Source organism: Cydia splendana, chromosome 1, assembly GCF_910591565.1.
Source record: "Cydia splendana chromosome 1, ilCydSple1.2, whole genome shotgun sequence".
NCBI classification, from domain to species: Eukaryota; Metazoa; Arthropoda; class Insecta; order Lepidoptera; family Tortricidae; genus Cydia; species Cydia splendana.
Window position 1 is genome coordinate 2,053,547 of NC_085960.1, and position 22,440 is coordinate 2,075,986.

The 22,440-nt window shown below is 38.4% G+C and overlaps 1 protein-coding gene across 10 annotated transcripts in view; it reads left to right on the forward strand.

The window, feature by feature from the left end:
* The window catches only part of LOC134789606 (glutamate-gated chloride channel), a 45,539-nt gene that overhangs the window by 14,742 nt on the left and 8,357 nt on the right, over nt 1–22,440 (forward strand). For 2 of the 10 annotated variants that reach the window (XM_063760209.1, XM_063760241.1), the window contains exons 2-9: nt 3,523–3,600; nt 8,161–8,273; nt 13,773–13,840; nt 17,999–18,068; nt 18,513–18,749; nt 20,322–20,456; nt 20,999–21,151; nt 21,428–21,602. In XM_063760209.1, the coding sequence (XP_063616279.1) occupies nt 3,530–3,600; nt 8,161–8,273; nt 13,773–13,840; nt 17,999–18,068; nt 18,513–18,749; nt 20,322–20,456; nt 20,999–21,151; nt 21,428–21,602 (1,022 nt within the window). In that variant the 5' untranslated portion in view covers nt 3,523–3,529. Of the gene's footprint in view, nt 1–3,522; nt 3,601–8,160; nt 8,274–11,046; nt 11,115–13,772; nt 13,841–14,588; nt 14,660–17,998; nt 18,069–18,512; nt 18,750–20,321; nt 20,457–20,998; nt 21,152–21,427; nt 21,603–21,643; nt 21,819–22,440 lie in introns of all 10 variants that reach the window. The other 8 variants (XM_063760202.1, XM_063760235.1, XM_063760179.1 and 5 more) reach the window with 5 other exon arrangements.

Genomic DNA, 22,440 nt, shown 5'->3' on the forward strand with positions numbered 1-22,440 from the left:
ATCGGTTAGCAATGATTTGCACGCAATGACATTTCAAAGTTTTACCTGTACGTGTAATTACAGGCTTTTCTGAAAAATTCACAGATTTCGTGCCTCACACGACTATAGAGCACATTGGAAATGAATCTATGGAATTCGAAAAAATATTGTCGCTGAGCGACGAGAAAGTCTGGATAAGGAAAAAGCTACAAAATAAAACTACAACGTTGAATGATAATTATTTTATTCTTAAATTAACACAAGTATCCTGGACATAACGCATGTGAACAAACAAATTGCAAAATTTCCACACGCGTATCGAAGTTTGAATAATTGTCGCCGTGGCGCATAAGTATAGGTACATATTTCATTTTTCGATTAATAAGCAGGATATATTAATGTTCAAAGTACAAGAAAATTATTACACGGCAAATCCGTAGTCAACTCGAGAAGTGGTAGCCACATCGCCGTTATCGTCACTCGAGTCTTGATCGGCAGCGGCCCATTTGCTGCAAGATATGAAATTTTCTTGACAGCAGTTTGACGCGACGAGAGATGACCATAGCAGCGTTTGTCTATGTTGCACCAAACCTGAGTTCCGCTAGGTACAACCAGGGTTCAGCATCAGCTCTATCTTGGGTACTACTCTCCTAAGTGCTCATCAAGACGAGTCGGATGACCAAAACAGCGTGTGCAACCTGAGTTCCTTTAGGTACAGCCAGGGTTCAGCATCAGCTCTATCTTGGGTACTACTGTCCTAAGTGCTCATCGAGACGAGTCCGATGACCAAAACTGTGCTTATGTTGTATTAAACCCGAGCTCCACTAGGTACTGCCAGGGTTCAGCATCAGCTGTCTGCTAGCAGCCGCCAGCAACATGCTGAGGTGAGACCATTTCGTGGCACTTTCTCTTTTTAGGGTTCCGTACCCAAAAGGTAAAAGACCCTATTACTAAGACTTCGCTGTCCGTCCGTCCGTCTGTCTGTCACCAGGCTGTATCTCACGAACCGTGATAGCTAGACAGTTGAAATTTTCACAGATGATGTATTTCTGTTGCCGCTATAACAACAAATACTTATTTATTTATCGTATGGCAATAGGTACACACACTTATTAAATTTACACTTAACATCAAAATTTACAATTCCGCAGATACAAACTCGCGTTTATTGTCAGGTTTTTAAAATCCTCAACTGGGCCATTATATCTGGTAACAGGGCACTGAAATACCATGTGATGTATGGTCTGTTCTGGGTCTCCACACTCGCACGCCGCCGACTCGCTCCACCCCCACTTGTGCCAGAGGTACGCACAGTTGCCGATACCAGTCCTTAGACGGTTCAGTGCACACCATATTTGTCGGCTTTCGTTAAATCCTTTGGGCCGTTCCTGTGTGGTAAACTCAAAGATAGAGTTGTCTACATTGTGCTGCTGGGATTCCCAATCTTTTTCCCATGTTTGCCTATCATTCCATGCTAGGTCATGTGTATGGAAGGTTTTGGCTGGTGGATTTCGGGACTTGAGTCGGCTATTTTTTAGGTTGTCCAGGTCTTGATGGATGGGCAGCAATAAGTTTCCAGACATTTTGGTGATCTCTCTTGATAGGCATTTTTGTCTGCGTATTCCTGGTGGTGTAATGCTGCTTAGAGCCGGTAGCCAGAAAATAGGTGTTGGCATGATGCAGCCCGAGATGATTCTCATCGTATGGTTGAGCTCGACGTCAACTCTGGCCACGTGTGCACTGTTCATCCATATAGGTGCACAGTATTCTGCCGTCGAATAAACGAGGGCCATAGCAGTGGTTTTTAGGCAGGCAGCGCTGGCGCCCCATGACGTTCCTGTGAGCTTCTGGATGATGTTGTTCCTAGTCTTGAGCTTTCCAGACAACAAATACTAAAAACAGAATAAAATAAGGATTTAAATGGGGCTCCCATACAACAAACGTGATTTTTGACCAAAGTTAAGCAACGTCGGGCGTGGTCAGTACTTGGATGGGTGACCGTTTTTTTTTGCATTTTTTTACCGTTTTTTTTCTATTATGGTACGGAACCCTTCGTGCGCGAGTCCGACTCGCACTTGCCCGGTTTTTTATTTATGTTTCTCTGTATAAGTTTTTATTTTGTGTTTGTGCTCACGAATAAAATTATTTCTATTTCTATCTCTACCTCTACCTCTACCTCTACTTCTATCTCTATCTCTATTTCTATTTCCACCGCCACAAGAATGCATAGATTATCGAATAGTGAACACGTTATCTACGCCCGTCTCAAACAGGATAGATAGAGTTAGACCAAGAAAAATCTGCAGCGATTTTGATAGCCCAAGCAGTGCAAGTGTTATTCTGCCGTCATAATCCCGATAATTCACAACAAACACCGACAACGAACTCTGCGAAACATGAAGTCATAAATGTCATGTGAAAAATGTCGTTCTGACTTTTTGACTATTTTAAGGTTAGGCTACAGGGCAAACTCTTAACCCGATCGTCTTTGTTTTAGGCTCAAATTGTAGCTGACTAAATTGTCCAGAGCCGTTTTTCTCAAAATTTTGATATCATTCTTCGTTTCCAAATTATCGAGCACCAAAATCAAAAATTCAGAAAAAAATTAATTTTATTTTCACTATTTCGACCATAACTTTTTTCGTTTTTGACTTTCTCGAATAATTATTTTTGCACCTTACAGCTCTCGTGATTATGCGTCTTTTGAGGCTTTTTTTAATATCATATCTTCACAACTTTCCGAGATATAAGGGGATCGCACTTTTTCGTGAAATCGGACCCTATACTGGAGCGAACGAAAAGACATTTCCAATGTCAAAACCCAACATTGTACCTAGTCTTGAGAAAATCTCCGCAATGAAACCCCCGTTTTGTTTTGTCATTATTGTCATTCATATATTTGTGTAAATATAAAAAGGCGAGCTTTTATGGAAATTAGTTCTTTACTTTCTTGTATTCGTGCACTGTCCTTCATGTCAGGGGTCTCCAACTTTCCAATCGCTTCACACATCTTAATTAATTCAGAATCATAAACATGTAACCGCTTTTAGTATTTAAGAGTCTGACTGGAACTAGGAACAATTTTATTAGGTGATGCCTACTTATTAGTTAGGATATCAGTTAGGAATGTTAGGACGACTGAATCAAGTATATAAGGAGTGTGAATCGTTTTAGTATTGTGCCAAGAAAAATAAGCGAGAGAACCAATAAAAAATTTACGGAGCGGGCGCACCCACGCGGGTGCCATTGTAGGTAAAATCCGACGCACGCGTCCGCGTCAGAACCGCATTTTTTTTCGATAGCGTGACGGACGTACGCGTTTGCGTTAAGTCTCTTTTGTATAGGATTTTAAACAGCGCGCCAAGCTTGGAAACTGAAAATACGTTAGGTATTAGTAAGTCCCATACAATCTGAGACGTACCCAAACGCGTACGTCATGTCACGCCATCGACTGAAATTACATTATGGGTACAGTTAGCGTTGCTCATACTATTTTTCGTTAACACTTAGTAGTTGAGTCATAGTGTGGGTTGCTTGTTCCAGACGGAGGATGGACGTGTCGCGGCCATCATGCGCCGCCTTCTTCTGCCTGCTGCTCCTGTGCTTCACACAATTTGCAGAGTGAGTACCTACTACCTACATTGAGATAAAATTATAACATGTGAATATAATGAAATCTCAGTCGTCAAGAAATGACAAAATTCATTTTTTTTCTCCGTGGCTACCGTTCCTTAACCCACCTACGGTACGGCAGATAACTCGCACGAAGCTTCATTATATCTACAACTCCCTTATATGTCGCCCGGAAAATCAGTTGCTGCATTAGGGCTGACTAAAGGGGCCCACTGATTAACAGTCCGCCGGACGGTATCGGCCTGTCAGTTAGAACAAAATTTTGACAGTTCCAAACAACTGACAGGCCGATACCGTCCGGCGGACTGTTAATCAATGGGCCCCTTTAGTTTAGCCTGCAAATTCACTTTCGTCCCAAATAATAAAAGGAGATCGCGCATAGAAACGTTCTGATTTCATAAAACCTTGAGAAATTCGCCGACACGGATATTTTTATTACAAACACCAGTAGTGCGTGCGATACCATCGACTATTAGGGTTAATTCGGGGCACAATCAACCCTTTATTTTAGTTTCATGTTTAACAATCGGGTTTCCTTTCGTTGATGTAACCGTCGCGAACGAGGTGAACAATAGTTAACACATTCAACACCAAGAACCCGACTGTCGGGTACACTGTTCGTAGCGACTACGCGCTACATACGACGAAACCGTGGCTACGCGCTACGAGCGTAACCCGTAGCACTTAGTGGTATTGAATGTGTTAACTGGCGTTATTTGTATTTTAAGTTACTGAAAGCCATTTTAAATACACTTGAAATAGAGGAATTTTTTCTTAAGTTTCATCGCTTGTGGATTTGATAAGTGATAGTTTCTACGAAGATCAATTTTATAAAGTTATTCGTAATAACGAAAGTTGGCTTTTATAGATTTGTCCCAAATCTTATATCCGGGAATTAATTTGTACTTTAGTGTGTTTAATATTATTATTTATTACAATTTAAAATGAGACTTATGAACTAAGTAGGTACCTATGTTTAATGTTATTTAAATTCGGAAAAAGATAATTAAAACATGATAGTAAGATAATCGTTCAATTTAATTATTGCAATTACAAGCTTTAAATATTCAATAAATATAATATAATATAATAAATAAATATTGTGATAAAAATTCCGATGTGTCGGAAGCCGGTGTTGCTCGAAGGATAAAAACATCATTTTTAGGGTTCCGTACCCAAAGGGTAAAACGGGACCCTATTACTAAGACTCCGCTGTCCGTACGTCCGTACGTACGTCCGTCCGTCCGTCCGTCCGTCCGTCCGTCCGTCTGTCTGTCACCAGGCTGTATCTCACGAACCGTGATAGCTAGACAGTTGAAATTTTCACAGATGATGTATTTCTGTTGCCGCTATAACAACAAATACTAAAAACAGAATAAAGATATAAGTGGGGCTCCCATACAACAAACGTGATTTTTGACCGAAGATAAGCAACGTCGGGCGGGGTCAGTACTTGGATGGGTGACCGTTTTTTTCTGCCGTTTTTTGCATTATGGTACGGAACCCTTCGTGCGCGAGTCCGACTCGCACTTGCCCGGTTTTTGAAAAACCTACGTCAGTTTTTTAAATAAAAAATAACAAAAACTCTTAAACAAACAGTCAAATAAATCATATCACAAATTCCACGGCATCGTATACGAGTAGACTGCTCTCTCAATGTCATAAAATGTAAAAAATGTCGTTGAGGATTGTCTGGAAATTATCACAGGCCTAGACAAATGGCGGGAGCATGGGTTTGACGTTAAACTACAGACAATGTCGAGTGAGGACGCGACGGAATTCGACCACTAAACGCCGGATATATTGTGTTATCTTTGAATTTATACTGGTTATAGGTACCTAGTGGACGTAATAATGTGGTGTTGTTTGAAAGGTAATGCTAATGATTGAGATATATCTGTGGTTAGTTATGTAACACAACAAGATTTGTATTAACATTACAACTTTAGTGCAATGGAACCTAATTACCAATCAATGACGGTCGTTGATGTGACTTTCAAATTCTACCTAATACTTACTTATATCTAATTCTTCCAAAAAATGCATGAAACCGGTGTGAAAAGTATTGTTAGTAAAATCCATACTAATGCTATAAATGCGAAAGTATGTCTGTTACCTCTTCACGCTCAAACCGCTGAATGGATTTTGTTTAAATTTGGCATAGAGATATTTTGAGTCCCGGGAAAGGACATAGGATAGCTTTTATATCGGAAGTCAACCCTAATGAGGGTGAAAAGGGGGGTGGAAATGAGAAAATTAATGAATTGCTTGTTAATTGGTGTAAGCAATTAAGCATGTTATGCTCAAAATTATTGCCATTCGATTTTATCCAGGCGCTATACTTACCTACTCTAACTCTGGAACTAATTCCACGCAGACGAAGTCGCGGGCAAAAGCTAGTAAGATTATATTCGTAAATGTAAAACACGAATCCGAAAGCATAACATACAGCTACTATTTAATGTACTTGATACATATTTATAATGGTTGATAAATAGTCAAATGAAATACTAGGTACTGGTTTCTTGGGGAACGGTTCCGTAACCGTTCCCCAGGTTGTAGGACCGTTCCTACAACCGTAATTACTAGTTCTTTATTTCTGTCCGCGTAGTTAACACTCGTACCGCGTTTCAGTGGCTGAACTAGACAGCGTGCCAAAACATTTCCAACTATACTACATATTTATTGTTTCATCGTTTTGTTCTTCGCTCGTAACATAATTACAGTTTTGATTAAAAAAAGTTCATTGATCCAGCCTAAAATAGTCATGTATTTAACTTAATTAACTTTTGGTATACCAAAAGCTAATAAAGTTATAGTTATACTTTCAAGCATTTTATAGTGTTAATAATAAATAAGTTTTTGTATTACGTGCATCGTCTAGTAAAAACTAGTTTTCACTTAAATACATTTTTGAACAAGTAGTGAAAACTAGTTGTCGCAAATTGCGAAAACTACTTTCGACTGAATAATCATAGTTAAAAGTAGTTTTTACGGAGACGTAGTGAAAACTAGTTGTCACAGGCAAATTGCGAAAACTACTTCCGACTGAATAATCACAGTTAAAAGTAGTTTTTACGGAGACCTTACGGAAAACTAGTTTTAACTAGAGAAAACGCGTTTTCACTAAAAACGGGTTTTTACGGTACCACCTATAAGATTTAAGGAGTTCCTCGTGGATTCCATCATCAGAACTGGATTTTGACAAACAAAAAAATATTTTCCCAAATCTGTTCTCAAACGACGGAGTTCTGAGGTAACAACGTACAAAAACAATACAGTCGAGATGATATCCTCCTACCAGAACACACTTACGTGTGTAGTTTTTCCATCCTATTTCCTCACAAACGTCTCGTCTAGTTAAATCCTGGAGACATGAGATATTTTAATCAGGGGTAAAATAGAAAAAAAATTTTTGTAGTCATTTATCAGTCGTCACGGCGCCCACGATCGGCGGGCATTTCAGCTATTTCTATTTGTTACTGATATTTCATTATTTAACGTGCTTTTTGTAAAGGCATAGAGAAACAACAAAATCTGTACGAGATTAAAAATGAGAGATAAAAATTTATTTAGAACTTTATGGTTATCTTTTAAATTAATTTAAAAAATGTTTAAATGAGCTCCAAAAGTTCTCCCTTTTTTTGGTTCTGTGTCCAAACTAATGAGACTAATAAATCATAAGTTAGTGCAACTAAGTAATTTGTTTCCTTTATTTTGAGAGATTATTACAAATATCATACATATATTAATATATAAAACAACAAACACATTAACAGATGGTGGAACACGTAAACCATACCCTATTTATTGACCGAAGCGAAGCGAAGGTCTACGTTTTGACTCGGGCGTTTTGGTTTTGTATGTCCGAATGTTCTCTTCTACAGGTCGCAATTCTTAACCGATTCTCGTGAAATTTTGTAACCGAATTCTATGAACCGATAAAAAATTTTTGTCGAGCCGGATTTCAAAATTTTTCCAAATGGAAAAGTTGTGATAGCTCGCGCTTAAACAAATAGTCGTATCGGTATTATAAGAGTGTAATGTTTACAGATTAAATGGCCAAAAATTCAGAAATTTTATTTCGCTGGTTTTGGAGGTATTAAGATATTTAGTTTTTACTTGAGAATGAGTAGCTAAATTTCGTCACCTCATGTAAGAACTATCATGGTGTATTTTGCAAACGTTCGCTTTTTTTGTTTGCACGGAAGGTTTGGGTTCGATCCCCAGTAATTACATATATGCTGAGATATAAGTTTTTGTATTTTTTTACACTTAAATTTCATATCAATTGTTGTTTTTTATTTTATTTTTTTATTAAAAAAAATTAAAAACTTCGTATTTTTTATTTATCAAGCGCGGGCTAAGCGTATTGTAAGCAGGTTCGATAGATAAGGTTTTAATTGTCAAATTAGATTCTCTAAATTCTTCTAAACAACGGCGTCATACATTTACTCAGTTTTAAGCTCTGCTCGCGAGGTCTACAGCTCACAGAGCCACTAGTTAAGTTCGTCTCCTAAAAGAGTTAAAATCCTCTCTGTCCAACAGATGCGTGAACGCGAAGATAAACTTCAGGGAGAAGGAGAAACAGATCCTGGACCAGATCCTCGGGCCGGGGCGGTACGACGCGCGCATCCGGCCGTCCGGTATCAACGGGACTGGTAGGTGTCTTCTTGACTTACAAGATAACCTAAACTATCGGGCATAGCCAATTGGAGCACGCTTCAAACATTGTGCGCGAAACACGAGGGAAAGCTTCGGACGAACGCGAATCGTGAACCAATGAAAAGAACGGTGATAGTATAGTGTTTTTGCTTTCTTTGACACGGGATAAAAAAGGTACCTACCTACTAAAAAAGGGGACCAGGTCCACAATTTCGGTTTCACGCCGTGATTCACGCACGAATGTGGAGGGACTGTATAATCGTTTATAGGAAATGCCACTCGAAACTTAAATGATATATATTATGTAAAGACCACGACACATTTTGATTTACCCATCGATTGGACTGTGACTATAAACGATTGTCATTTTGGCTATGTGTCTTAATGCAACAAATGGGTGTCATTTCGAAAATTGTACCCGTTTTTTGCACTCGACTATTATAAACTATAATTAACAACTGTATACATACTTTTTCTATCATTTTAAGTCTTTAAATTAGAAATAGATATTCCAATCTCAGTTGACAGGCTTTATATCTTAAAATTGTATTGTTTGCAAAAGTTCTAAACTAAAAGGGCTTTAAACCGGCTGATATTGGGCACTGATAAATATTTAACTCTTCAATTACCTTGAAACTTATAGAGGTATATTTATAGACACTTGCTATTGCCCAACATCGGGAATAATAACTATTGTTGCTAGTCACTGTTCGTACGGGTTCCATATCGTAGGAGTAATTTAGGCATAAGTTACGACAACTAAAATAGATTACCTACCTACGGCAATATTTTTCTATAAATTACTTCTACTTAACTATTGTATATGTCGTATATCATATATGACTTACCATATATGAAAACCTACAAATATTTCCCGGCATGAAAGTGAAACTAATGCCTAAATATAAAATTACGTCGTTTACTTAATAGTTACCTAAATAAGAATCGATGACGAAAAAAGTTTGCATTAAATCGCGGTCATAGTCACAATATATTTTTAATCTTATGACATTTGTGATAAATATATACTCTTTTCAAAATATACGTAGGTACATTATTGTACATAATACCTTCCGTAATATATCGGCGCAAGAATCAAAGCTGAGAGGTGTCTTCCGCAATAACCTTTTAGTGGAAGCGACAGGAAGGTGCCGAGGGAAGGCATTACCTTAAGTACCTACGTGAAGGAACGCGGTGAAAAATGCCTTCCTCGTTCATTTTTTAGGAGGTGCGGCTTTCACGTGCGTGTATTGGCCCTTTTGATACAGTAAATAACTTAAATGGGAAGGTATATAATAGACTTTAAATACTTGATTTTTTTGTAGCTTACATGACTTTCGAATGTGAATTGAAAAATTCGAGGATTTGAATTTTCTTTTTATCCGAAATCTTAGCCTTTTCTCTTTTTACAATATTCGTGACGTTACTGACCTGGAACCAGGGAACAGTTAATATTTTTATTCAAATATTAATCGTACACGCACGACCTTGTTAATATCAAATTATATAGCCAAATAAATAAAGTAATACAAGTTAAACGACTATTTTGCTACTAAAATTCAACTAGTTGACGACAATTTATTACTCTTTAGATACAAAATAATAAACACCGTACAATATAAATGATAATTGATGAAATTCAACAGCAGACAATTTGTCACTTTAATAATATCGCAAAAAAGATTGTAAGAAACTTTTCACGGCTGAAGCGCTTTTCATAACTTAGTACTTATTTTCAGCCACGTCATGTACCGACAAAAGCATTCCTTTAAGCAAGAGCTCTTTAGACAGAACCGCCAGTCATGGCGTCTGGTTATTCTTAGATTAATATGAGAGTGTTAGAGGAAATCCTACACTTTACTTAAATAAAGGATGACAGGATGAATTGAAAAGATTTGTAGGTTGAAAACCTTTTTACGAGAAGCAACGGTTTCTATTTTGAATGGAAAATGGTGATTGTTTACACAATGTTTTGATAACCGACCACATACTAGCCAAAACATGAACCACGTAGAAAAAACAATAGACAGTCTGCCGAATCATTTATATTTTGAAGTCAACAAAAAAGTAATAAATTTGGTACCTATGTTATTTCTAAGTATATAAAATGGAATAGCGGTTAAGAAATTACTGGTAAAATTCAGTTCACCCGATTAATCACAAATGGGTTGATGTAAATTGATTCAGGTGGCCGTTTACTATTTACGCCAGTCTGGAACCATTTGTCACGTCGATGTCTTCATAATGCTCGCGTTTGGTGCGTATCGATCACTCTGCCTACCTTTTACTACAGAATTTATGACGAGACATTATTAGTTATGTTGTGGTATGGTTCCCTGTAAACGGTTTGTATATGCTTTGCAATTCTTGGCAATTGGCAGGTCTTGACTATTTACTTAATATGCTGATTAGACGGTACTAAGAAGTAAGTTTGCTGACTAACGTACTTGCTACTGCATATAACCTTTTACCAATCAATCAATAATGTGTCGAAAAAAAAGAGTCCTGTAATATAGCTGAGTTTAGCTATTAGAGTTTAAACCAGAGTCTCATAGTAAAAGCTTGGAGATGGCAATGTGTAGTACCTGACGGATCGCTCTAGGGTGGCGAGAGTGGTTCGCACTCTACGGCTACTGCTTAACGCATATTTCTGGCAACATACCATCGAACTCTCTCCATCCTAACATAATGGGCTGAAGCCGTCCTAGGTACTATTAATAAGGAGCATTCTCAAAATACATTTTGCTGTTGTACTATGTTTATCGCCAGATGGACCCGCTGTCGTTAACATAAATATCTTCGTACGAACAATTACTACCATAAGCGACATAAAGATGGTTAGTAAGACGACATCATCGTTGTTCGTAGTCGGTAGCGCTTCACGAGAACTCGATAAATTATCACCGAAACGTGATACATTCGGAAAGGATTTGTAAGGAAAATTTAATGTTTAGGTGATATTTTTTTGGAATTTTTCGAGTTTTTCGTGCCTTAGAATACGCACCGCTCCGGGCGAATGTCAGGGTGATTCAACCCAATAAGGACTGTTCAATAAATATTGACGAAAGGACTGGCCGGTCATGCTATTCAATCGCAAAAAAAGAACTATTCTGCGTTACAATTTTCTATCTGACGAGTAGACACTATTTAGTTTTTCGTAGTAGATCTAAGTACGAACACATTTTCAAGAAATAAAAATAAATACAGGTTACAAGTTGTGTTTTTCGTCAATATTGGGATGGTTAGGTGGGCGGTTGAACCACTCAAGCATTTCTCGCGACGTGCCGCCGGTTGTGGTTGCCGCTCGACGACAAACACAACTGACAATGAGTTTTGTAGTACGGGTTACGATTTTCTGTGTTTTTCATCTATTTTTGTGTGCTAGGTAACACAGACTTTCAAGATGAACGTTTTAAATATCCTCGCTTTTAAAATCATCTTGAGCGTCTGCCTACATGATGTTTTTTTTTGATATTAACATTAGTTTTCACATTTAGTCAGCCTGTGAGAACTCTTGTTACCTGTAATTAGAGATAAATAGGTATTTTGTATATTTTATGTTGCTACGAACCGCTCGAGTGCGGGCGAGCCTGAAACACCAAAGAGCAAAATTATCTTTTCATTAGATCGCGGCGTCTCGGTAAAAAAATATAAATATTTTAACGGATAACAATCGCTTCTTTTATTTTTCGTTCGAGTTTGCGGGCTTTTCTCTTCGCACAGTTTTTTGCACATTTCTAACCGGGGTTGTCAAACTTTATTTGATAAAAACAAAAAAGGCCGTTATATAAAAGGGTGTTGTATGATTTTTCCGTGGCATTTATAGGTAAATAACCTTTTTTTATAAACATACGCTTCATTGTTAGTTTTGGGTCCATGATCCGGTCTTTAAAGTGAAAATAAGTTATTTTTTATTAACCCCGACACTCCGACGCTAAAAAATACTTAAATATTACGCGAGCGTAAAATTAAATAATGTGTTTCGTGTAATCCGTTTAAAGATTTTTATTTAAGTGAGCCAATTATTGTACCAACGATGCCACACGCTGTTATTACGATCTATAAAGCGGAAGGAACCAGATTCAGATCTAACAATTTGTTATGGTTTTGAACTGGTTTTGATACGAGTTTAAAGAGCGCTTACGCTGATTGGTATTGGTACATACAAAATGAAGTGATAGTCTTGCGTCAGATGCGCGTCAATTTCGTATATGTGTCGCTTAACTTCAAACTCGGGTAAATCCATTCGACCCTCTCAGCAAATATCTACCCTATTACCTTTTCTTAGGACCGAAACCGCATAATCTGACAGATGGATTTACCCGAGTTTGAAATTAAGCTACTTATGTCGTTTTGGTCGTATCAAAACCAGTTCAAAACCATAAAAAATTGTTAAATTATAATCTACCTCAAGGTGTACTAATATCTACTTATTGTGCATCGTCTGTACATAATAATCTGATACTATATCATAATATTCATTTTCTCATAGTCTATTATTACAAAATACTTTATTTCTTTTTATGCAAATGTTTGAAAATGATTGTTGCAATTAAATGTCCATGTCCAAACACTATCTGCTTCAAAACGGTAAAAAATGCAGTGCTATTAAAAAATCGATGTCAGGTTGTAAACACGCGACTTTCATCAAGTTCTACTCACATGTAGGTCCCTGTCATGTCATGGGGTGATATTAATATTCAGAGGTTGCCCTTAAGTAGTGGAAAATGTCGGTTAATCCAGCCTGAGCCGTGTTATTCGTACTCGCACGGTACGGGAACAGTAATTTCCGTTTCATGTCAATCTAGTTCATATCCGGATTTCGTGGAGGAGTTTTCTTGACACGAGGCTTCGGATACATAACACGAAACAGCCAAACATAGGTATTTGTTTACTGAAATGGAGCCGGAACAGAAATGTGTTTGATGAAACTTTAAATGTAGCGCTTCCTCATTGCCTGATATTTTACCCGATAAGGCTTATTGTACCCTCAGAATTAGTAGGATTGTAGCGAATTGATTCGGTTAGCGTGTATAGCTTTTTAATCCCTTAAAAGCTTTTCGTGATGTAAATTTGCTACAGACAGCCCTACATTTTTCAATCTGAAGCCCGCGCACAGCTAAACTTGTGTAAATATGCCTCCGACAGCGCTCAGCTAGATGAAATTTTCTTTTCAATTTTAAGATTAAATTTCTGCTCTATTTATTACACTAACACAAATTCCTATAAACAAGCAAAGTCCGTCGATGGCTTCTTTAACCCCGGTGTCCATCCGTCCACGTCCTGTTTTGTTTCAATTCACAGATTGAGTTCCATTTCGATGTTTATTTTCCATCAGTTCTCCCGCACGCGCGGGTCCAGGTGAGTCGTTGCTAACATGTTATTTTCAGAGCGACATCACGCAGGGCACATAAAAATCATTATCGTTATATTTAGGGCTAGCTCCATTAGTCTGATAATTATTTATCAACCGATATATTTTGCTTGGTACTTAGATGGGCCTGCGGTTGTGAGCGTGAATATATTTGTCAGAAGTATATCAAAGATCGATGACGTCACGATGGTAAGTCTCCCGAGCGGACACACTCGTACTCGTATTTAGCCTAAGTACATACATTGAGTTACCGGGTCGCGAGGTTACAAGTCAAATGAATGGGCAACTCTCTCCGCTTGAGGAGAGGCTTACCCGCGTTATGTGTAATGTTCATTTTTATATTTATAATTTTTATTCTTCTAATGAATCCCGTTTGGTGTTAACGACCAAAATCGTTTTTTGACACGCGTTAACTGTTCCTGTGAACGGCTCCGTGGTCTCGGTCGAACGACCGGTCCGCTTTTCACCCTTGAGAGCATTGGAAGGGATTTTGTCTTCTAGAACATAGATTTTTTGTTTATTTTAGATTGGCTGGTTGTCCTTATGGTTTCATATCAAGAGGCATTTAGCTCGATGAAATGGACTGAATATGTTCGAAGTTAGAAGAATACGTTGGGTCCATTTTATGAAGGTGTAATGTAGCAGTTGGTTTTGAAGTAAACCTACTTATAAAATTTTTGTAAATACTTAAGTAACTACTATATTAATATTTTCTCCTAAAAAAATCGAACCATTATACATAACTTTGACTGAAACCACCTGGTAAGATTGCACCCAAAATTTTTAGCATCTGACATTAACTCATCACCCCTCAAAAACTTTTTTTCCTTGACTGGTAGCGTAGGCGCCTAGGGGCATACTACATGTCGCATCATGGCTAGGGCTAGGCTGACACAATCCTTATAAAGTCTAAGTTTGATATTTTTTGTCACTAAAGGCGAAGCTCCCACGTTAGTGCGAGTCAACCTGTATCTCCGATCCATCAGCAAAATAGATGATTATAAAATGGTGAGTGACTGCACATAACCAAACGATTTTAATACTGACACTTTTATTATTAACAAAGTCGACGGAAACGTCATCAGTGACTGAACCTCTGAACTGTAGAAAAAAAATTGAACACACTGCTTACAAACTAAATAGGTGTACAATAATGGTATCACGATAGGGATGGGTGACGATATTGTAACTTTGTTTATAATAAAACTGTAATGTTCTTTGGATATTTGGCAATTGCACTTTGCTGAACATTATCAAGCTACCGTGTTTGGATATGTGATTGTGTTTTGTTCCTTTATTTACTTTCTTTTATTTACTTATGTTTTCATGGATGTTTTGAGTTTTGCACTGTCTTTATGGTTTGAGACTATCATACTTTCCGTATTAACAAAGAAGCATTGATTGAACCTGCTAACGACTTTCTTGCGATTTTGTCCCCGAACTTTCGTAAATCGTGTTGAAGATCCCCGTCTGTAACCAGTACGTGTCGTGGTTTGGAAAGGGACCACTTTGTCATTGTCACTTACAGTTTTCTATTAAATAAAAGTCGTTGAAAGTTGTAAGCGAAGGATGGAGTGGCCAATTTTCTACCGACTCACCTACAGACCCTTCTCGATGTGAACTCTGAAATAACCAACATTTTATTTTGATTTCACGGTGCGGTGCCGTTCACCCTTTTGTTTATATCAAGTTACCTTCAAAACATTACTTAAATTCTTTCTAAACTCACGATCGGCTTTCAATACAAACTCCGTTTTAACTATTTTAGTTTGGTTATGTTTTTTATTAGATTTATTTTTAATTATTTCTTAGTCACATAGGAAAAGACACATGAATTCAAAATTTTGTAAAAACACAAACTGAGGGACAATTGGCACAGGTAGTGAGCACTGAGAGCTAAATTTTTATAATTAAATTTTGAATTGTGTAAGTTAAGGTTCGCACTTACCGGTTGGCAGGACCAATCCGGACCGCACCGAGGGCAGAGGGAGTAAAGTATGTAGTTCACGTTCATCCAGTCGGAAGACGGCACTTGCTCGCACGCGCCCTCTCTGGGCGGCGTAGTACTCGATCAGCACTTACCCACAGGCGAGACCTCCACCGGGAGCGACCCTCGAATCAATACACAGCTTGGAGAGCAACGCGGCCCGCACCTTTCATCTCATGCTTTTATTTCCCTTATATTACTTTCGTATCATGCTTTATTTAACACCTTTCTGTTGTCATGCATTTGAAGAGGATATAAAAACTATTTTGGTCGTATAATATGTACGTGCCGTTGTTACTATTGTCTTGTTCATGTGAATTTGTGTTGTGTAAAAATCGGGATGTACGCCGCGCCCGCACTCGGCAGCTTGTGTCGACCGTCCGACGCTATGTGACCCGCCCCCCCAACGACCGCTAGACGTATCGTAGCTCTAGTTAAGCTGGCAGATAACCTGCATGCAGGTAACACGATTGACAAGCATTCCATCGACGAGTGCTCGAGACGGTGAGTAGGTGCGCTTCGCTTCGTCGCACTACCGCCCACTAGCACACTACAAGCATTTTTCCTTAGCGAGGTCGATCTTTAGATTATTCCAGCGAGTTGTACAAGTGGGCACACTAAACACTCTCTTGCCTGCTCAATACTTCCAGCTTCTGCGCAGGAAAGTGTTTATTCTAGCTCACGATCGCTACTAGAACTTAGTAGACACTGGATCAATATCAACTTAACGGACTTACTAAAAAAAGGATTGCTATGCTTTTTAAAAAAGAACACTAATCTTTTAGTGTGCTACAGGGTAACTCTTACACCTCAGCACGCGGGCTGATCCGTCTTTTTTACACAAACTATACCCTCAATGTGCGAAAGGGATGCGATAAAACCGTGTGTTCGGTTTAAGAGCAAGCACGGCGGCTTTAATTGATCCGGAGTGGCACTTACAAACAACACAATGCACTCATAATACAATTACTTTGTGAAACACCAACAGTAGAGCTAATGGCACTAGAGAACTGCCTTCCTCATCAATTAAACGTTGGCTAAGATTCGAAACTAGATTGATTAGGCCACTTACCAAGTGATGCGTTTGCCATTTGCAAATGGGCAAATTTTGTATTTATCCATCCCATCTGGCAAATGGATCAAAGTAAACGAGGCATTACTAAAGATATAAATAAGTAGCTTTATGCGACATATAAGCAGTATTTATTTGAACGTTTCGATTCTTTTTTCGTGATCCTTGATTCGATTTTGTCAGGTCTAAACCCTCTTTTCTAGCTTGTATATACCGATATGGGAATTAATTTGTGCTGCAAAATCAGAATGAAGGAGCACCGCCTGCATAATGACGCGCCAGGTACAGCCGTGTCCGACAACTGTAGCCTGGTGGTCACCGCTAGCGTCGTAATGCACGGTATGAGCATGTGTTTGTGTGTGTATTGACAGTATAATGCCCTCGACCAGCCTTAGATTAGACGAAGGAAAAGGCGAACGTAAAGGCCCCGCTGGCAGCGCGCCAAATTGACTAATACATTCATGATCCCAAATTCATCAATGTCTACGATAGCATCGTCATGCCTCCTCCTTCCTATGAAAGCATAATCATCTACCTCCATTTGTTTACGCTGCTTGACCGACTTTTCTTTCTCAAGAACGAAAAGTGAGTCAAGTTTCGAGTAGAGCATGTCGTAGTCATTGATTTTGCAAGCTTGGTTTCGTTGTAAAACTAATTCATTTGACTTGCTCCTGACGTGAGGGACGTGTCCTTGACGTCAGACTAAATTGTTGAAATAACCTCCGGCATCCCTCCTCCCATTCTAGTGTCTGAAAATATGTGTTTATGTAATATTTGTGTCAATACGCGCCTCGCACTAAATTGTACATTCGCTATTAGGTGCGTTTACTCTAATAACACACGTTTTTGAGTGTCTAAATTAAATTGTAAATAGTATATTATTGAGAAACGCGCATAATAGTTGCACATATTAATTCATCTTAGATAACTTAGCTTGTCCATTGGCAACACGTTTTAGTAGGCATATTATTGGCACAAATAACATCACCAGTGAAAGCTTTGCGAAAATTGTACAAAAGTAGACATACATTTGGTATCTAATAGCTTTCTGCATAAACAACAATTAAAAAAAAAAAAAAAGATAAAAGCTTCTAGACATTTGCACAATAAAGCTGAGAGATAATAGCGTTTAGTAAAGAAGAATGACTTAAGAAGTAGGTCAACATAGATTTAGACGAAACGAGATATCTTCAAGGAGCGTTTTAAAGTCCATTTGCTATTCGCCTTGAGGGTATGTTGTTGTTTACTTTACAAAGAGCAACTGCTTTATCTGCTTGTAATGTTTTAGGAATACTCCGTTCAGCTGACGTTCAGAGAACAATGGTTAGACGAACGGTTGAAATTCAACAACTTGGGCGGTAAGTAATTCATTTAGTCTAGCTTGGTGTTTATTATTGATGGATCGTTTACAATATTGTATTTCCAAAGAGGATAATAAGATCTTGATATTTATTTTTAGCTTTTCATTGTTATCCCTGTTGAATATTTTTCACGATCTTTATTTGGTTAATTTAGGTTCTAATCTATGTCATTTTCTTTTGTTTTGTTGTGAATCACCCTTTTGCATACTCGTAGTTGGGATTATTTTTTGGAGTACCAACTTTATAATAGGTTGCTTTTTGAGAAGTTATTATGTTATTAACTTTTGACGGCTACTATGTAATTAGTAGTTACTGTGTGTACTTACGCTAGATAGTTACATAGTAGTAGCATCAATAGATCGAGAGAAGATTTTTGCCCAACCAGTAGTGGCTTCATCTTATCATTAGCTTATGTAAATAATCTAACGGAGTTTCCCACAGGCCGGCTCAAATACCTAACCCTCACGGAGGCCAACCGTGTGTGGATGCCGGACCTGTTCTTCTCGAACGAGAAAGAGGGCCACTTCCACAACATCATCATGCCGAACGTCTACATCCGGATCTTCCCCAACGGCAACGTGCTGTACAGCATCCGAATCTCGCTGACTCTGTCGTGCCCCATGAATCTGAAGCTGTACCCGCTGGACAAGCAGACTTGCTCACTCAGGATGGCCAGTTGTGAGTAAATGTGTTTATCTAGCTATGATTTAATGATTCCATTTTTGAAGTGAAAACTTCTTTAGCGGCGCTGAGCACTTTTTGAGGTGGAGAAAAAATGATAAACTCGGGACAGCGTAACGCGAAGGCGTCTCTCCTCTCTTTCTACCGCACGGCGAAAATGTATGCCTGAGCCGGCTGTTTCATGTAGGCGGCGCAGGGCACCTGCGTGACTTATGTCATGTGTGACGGACAATGTTATTCACCAAAGAACTTTAGTCATAACGTATCATAATCAGGTCAATTATTTAAAACTGGACTTTTATATTAAGCAATAAAGCTCAATGTTCTAATCTTGTACGGGCTGAAATACGAGGATCTCACAGTTACATTCTAACTTTATATCACTCCAATATAATTCAATAAAGTCTCATCTTGATGAAATCGCTAATAAAAGTGAACTCTAGTACTGGTTAATAAAACTCAAAATATCATGACCAAATATATTTAGATGCGAGGTCTGCAAGGTAACTTTACAATTTCTATTCGAATTTTAAACAATTAACGCTACAAATTTAAGTTCACTGGCCAGCAATTTCGGAACTAAAGTTTTTCAATAGAAAGGAGGATGGGTCAATTATACATAGTGCTGCAAACATTTTGGACTAGTTATTGAGTTTTCACTTCTGTCGGCACTCCCGGAGTGCAACCCGTTGTTTTTTTTCCATCTCAATCGGTCATAGGGAACCCATTTGAATATTCCTTTCAAGATTTTACATGAACAGTCTTCAAACAAACAATTATGAGCTAGGTAAATATAATCTTTTAAATTAGACTAGTTCTATTACAAAATACCTATTATAACACAGAACAAGTACATGCTTAGTAGCCGAAACCTCAAAACCTTCTTTCTAGAAATCTCCCATGTCGCATACGTTACAACATAATGTTGTTTCATTTATAAATTCATTTGCAGTACCTAAACTGATTTACCAAGGAATAATTTGTCAAATTTACCGGCCGTATTTTAAAATAAAACGTTAACGACATTGATGCCGTGAATGCCGTGATGCCATATGGTGTCAGTGCCAGCCATTCGTATCCTTTGATAAAATTTACGAGTTTATTACCCAGCAGTTATACAACGTTCGGTAATATACAAATTACCATTATACAATCGTAAAACAATGCAGTAAAAGGTATAGGACGTTTAACTATTTTTATATTACATGTATTTCTAAATTAAAAAAAAAACTTTGATTGCTTTATTTTTGTCTGTTAAATTGATAATACGAATAAATGAATTACATACCTATCGAAAGTATTGTCCCTATTTATAATTTGTTGACAATTTAGTTGGTTTAAGTTTAAAGATAAAGAAAAGAGAGAGAAAAAATAGATGAAAGAAAGAAGTGAGAGAACGCAGGTACATAGAATCTTGTCCTGAATTATACTTCTCTTGCAATTCTCTCTATTACTATTTTGATTGGAAACAAAACTCGCTTCGCATTAACTAGAAACACTTACATCATCAAGTAGTCGCTCTTATAAAAATAATGGCAAAAAATAAAAGAAACGCTCATCATATTCCAGACGGCTGGACGACAGATGACCTGGTGTTCCTATGGAAGGAAGGTGACCCAGTGCAAGTCGTCAAGAACCTACACCTACCGCGCTTCACGCTCGAGAAGTTCCTCACTGATTACTGCAACAGCAAGACTAATACTGGTAAGTCCTGTGACCAATTGTCTACAGTCTATATACTCGTAAATGTTCAAATGTGTGTGTTGTGTAATTGATCAAAGGCGCCTAGCCTTTCAAAGAAGCATATACTCAAGAATTTGGGACGGGTACCGCCTGGCCGGGTGGTCTAGCGGTCAAGACGTTAGCTGAAGATGGCGTTCTATTCTGGCGTCGGCCACTGGAGCGCTTGGTCACTTTTTCTTTAGTATATGACATATATTTCAGTTTATTAAATAAATGTTTTAACTTTAATGTTATTGAAATTAAATTAACTTTTTTCCTATAACGATTTACTGCAGAAACTTTACAGGATTTCCGAAACATCTTGTTAAGGTTTGGTTTCCTCTACATCCTTGCCATCTTAGATTAAAGGCTGCATTTAGAACCTCGCTTTACATAGTGTATGTATACTTTTAAAAACTAGAGAATTGTAGATTTACAGATTTCGGGTACGTCGTTTCCATAACCATGTGTCTTTTAAAACGGATTTTTCCTATTCTTCTTTATGTCTTGGTCCGCTATTCCAGGTGAATACAGTTGCCTGAAGGTAGACTTGCTGTTCAAGCGCGAGTTCAGTTACTACCTGATCCAGATCTATATCCCCTGCTGTATGCTGGTCATCGTGTCCTGGGTGTCCTTCTGGCTAGACCAGGGCGCGGTCCCAGCCAGGGTGTCGCTAGGTAAGTCACACCAGAGTCAGATCAGGCCTACTAACAGCGCTGCCTACTCGATGTTAACCGTTTTCCACCCCTCTACAACGGCCCAATGAAAGGAGCTTCTGCTAGTAATTACTTCCTAACCCTTTGTTACGAAAAATTCTCACTTTTTATTTTAAATTCTGCATTTACTGACTCTTTATGATTTCTCCTCGCTACAATCCTCTCCTTTGCCGCTAAAGTATTCGCGTTTGCAAATTTGAGTTGCATATTAAATGATATAAATATTTAACCTATAAGGAGTAACAACGCTCCTGACGATGGCGACCCAGTCGTCAGGGATCAACGCCTCCCTGCCTCCCGTCTCCTACACGAAGGCCATCGACGTGTGGACGGGCGTCTGTCTCACCTTCGTCTTCGGAGCGTTGCTAGAATTCGCTCTAGTGAACTATGCGTCCCGCTCCGATATGCACAGGTATGGTTTGGATGTAAAATGAACATATATTGTACAAACAGGAGTAACAACGCTCCTGACGATGGCCACCCAGACGTCAGGCATCAACGCGTCCCTGCCGCCCGTCTCCTACACCAAGGCCATCGACGTCTGGACCGGCGTCTGTCTGACATTCGTCTTCGGAGCGTTACTGGAGTTCGCTCTGGTCAACTATGCGTCTCGCTCCAACAAGCACAGGTATCGCTTGTACATATGAAATGACATGATAGTGCACTTAACGGGGGTGACAGCACTCCTTACGTTAGTGGCTCAGTTAGACGGCATCGGCATTAGCCTTCCCTCGTAGAAAACCATAGATGTCTGGATTAATGCAGAAAATTATTGGTGAAAATTCTTTTGATATCTAGATTATTCTACATTATTTTTTTCGAATTTATGGCGGTAGTTATTTAAAAAACATAAAGATAATTTTGTCGGCCCTAAGAAAATTGGCAAAGACAAGTTATCATTAGTCTAGATTGGAGCTTTTCGCAAACTTGGAACTATTCGTAATCATTAAACAAAAGCTGGCCTGAAGAAGGGATGCATGATTCAGATACTTAAGACAAAATTAAACAAGAATAAATAAATGCCCATTTTACGTGTCCCTTTATCAATCAGTTATTGCATCGAAAACGACACTCGAATTAGGATTCATTATTTATGCTGAAAATCAACGCATGATGTGACATTCTATAGATTTAGACTTAGAAGAGAATGACTAGACTAGAGATGCTGTGCCTTTAAACTGGTTTCTCATCATACCACAATAGTAGCATAGATTACATGAATTCATGGTGCAATCTTCCATTTGTAAAAA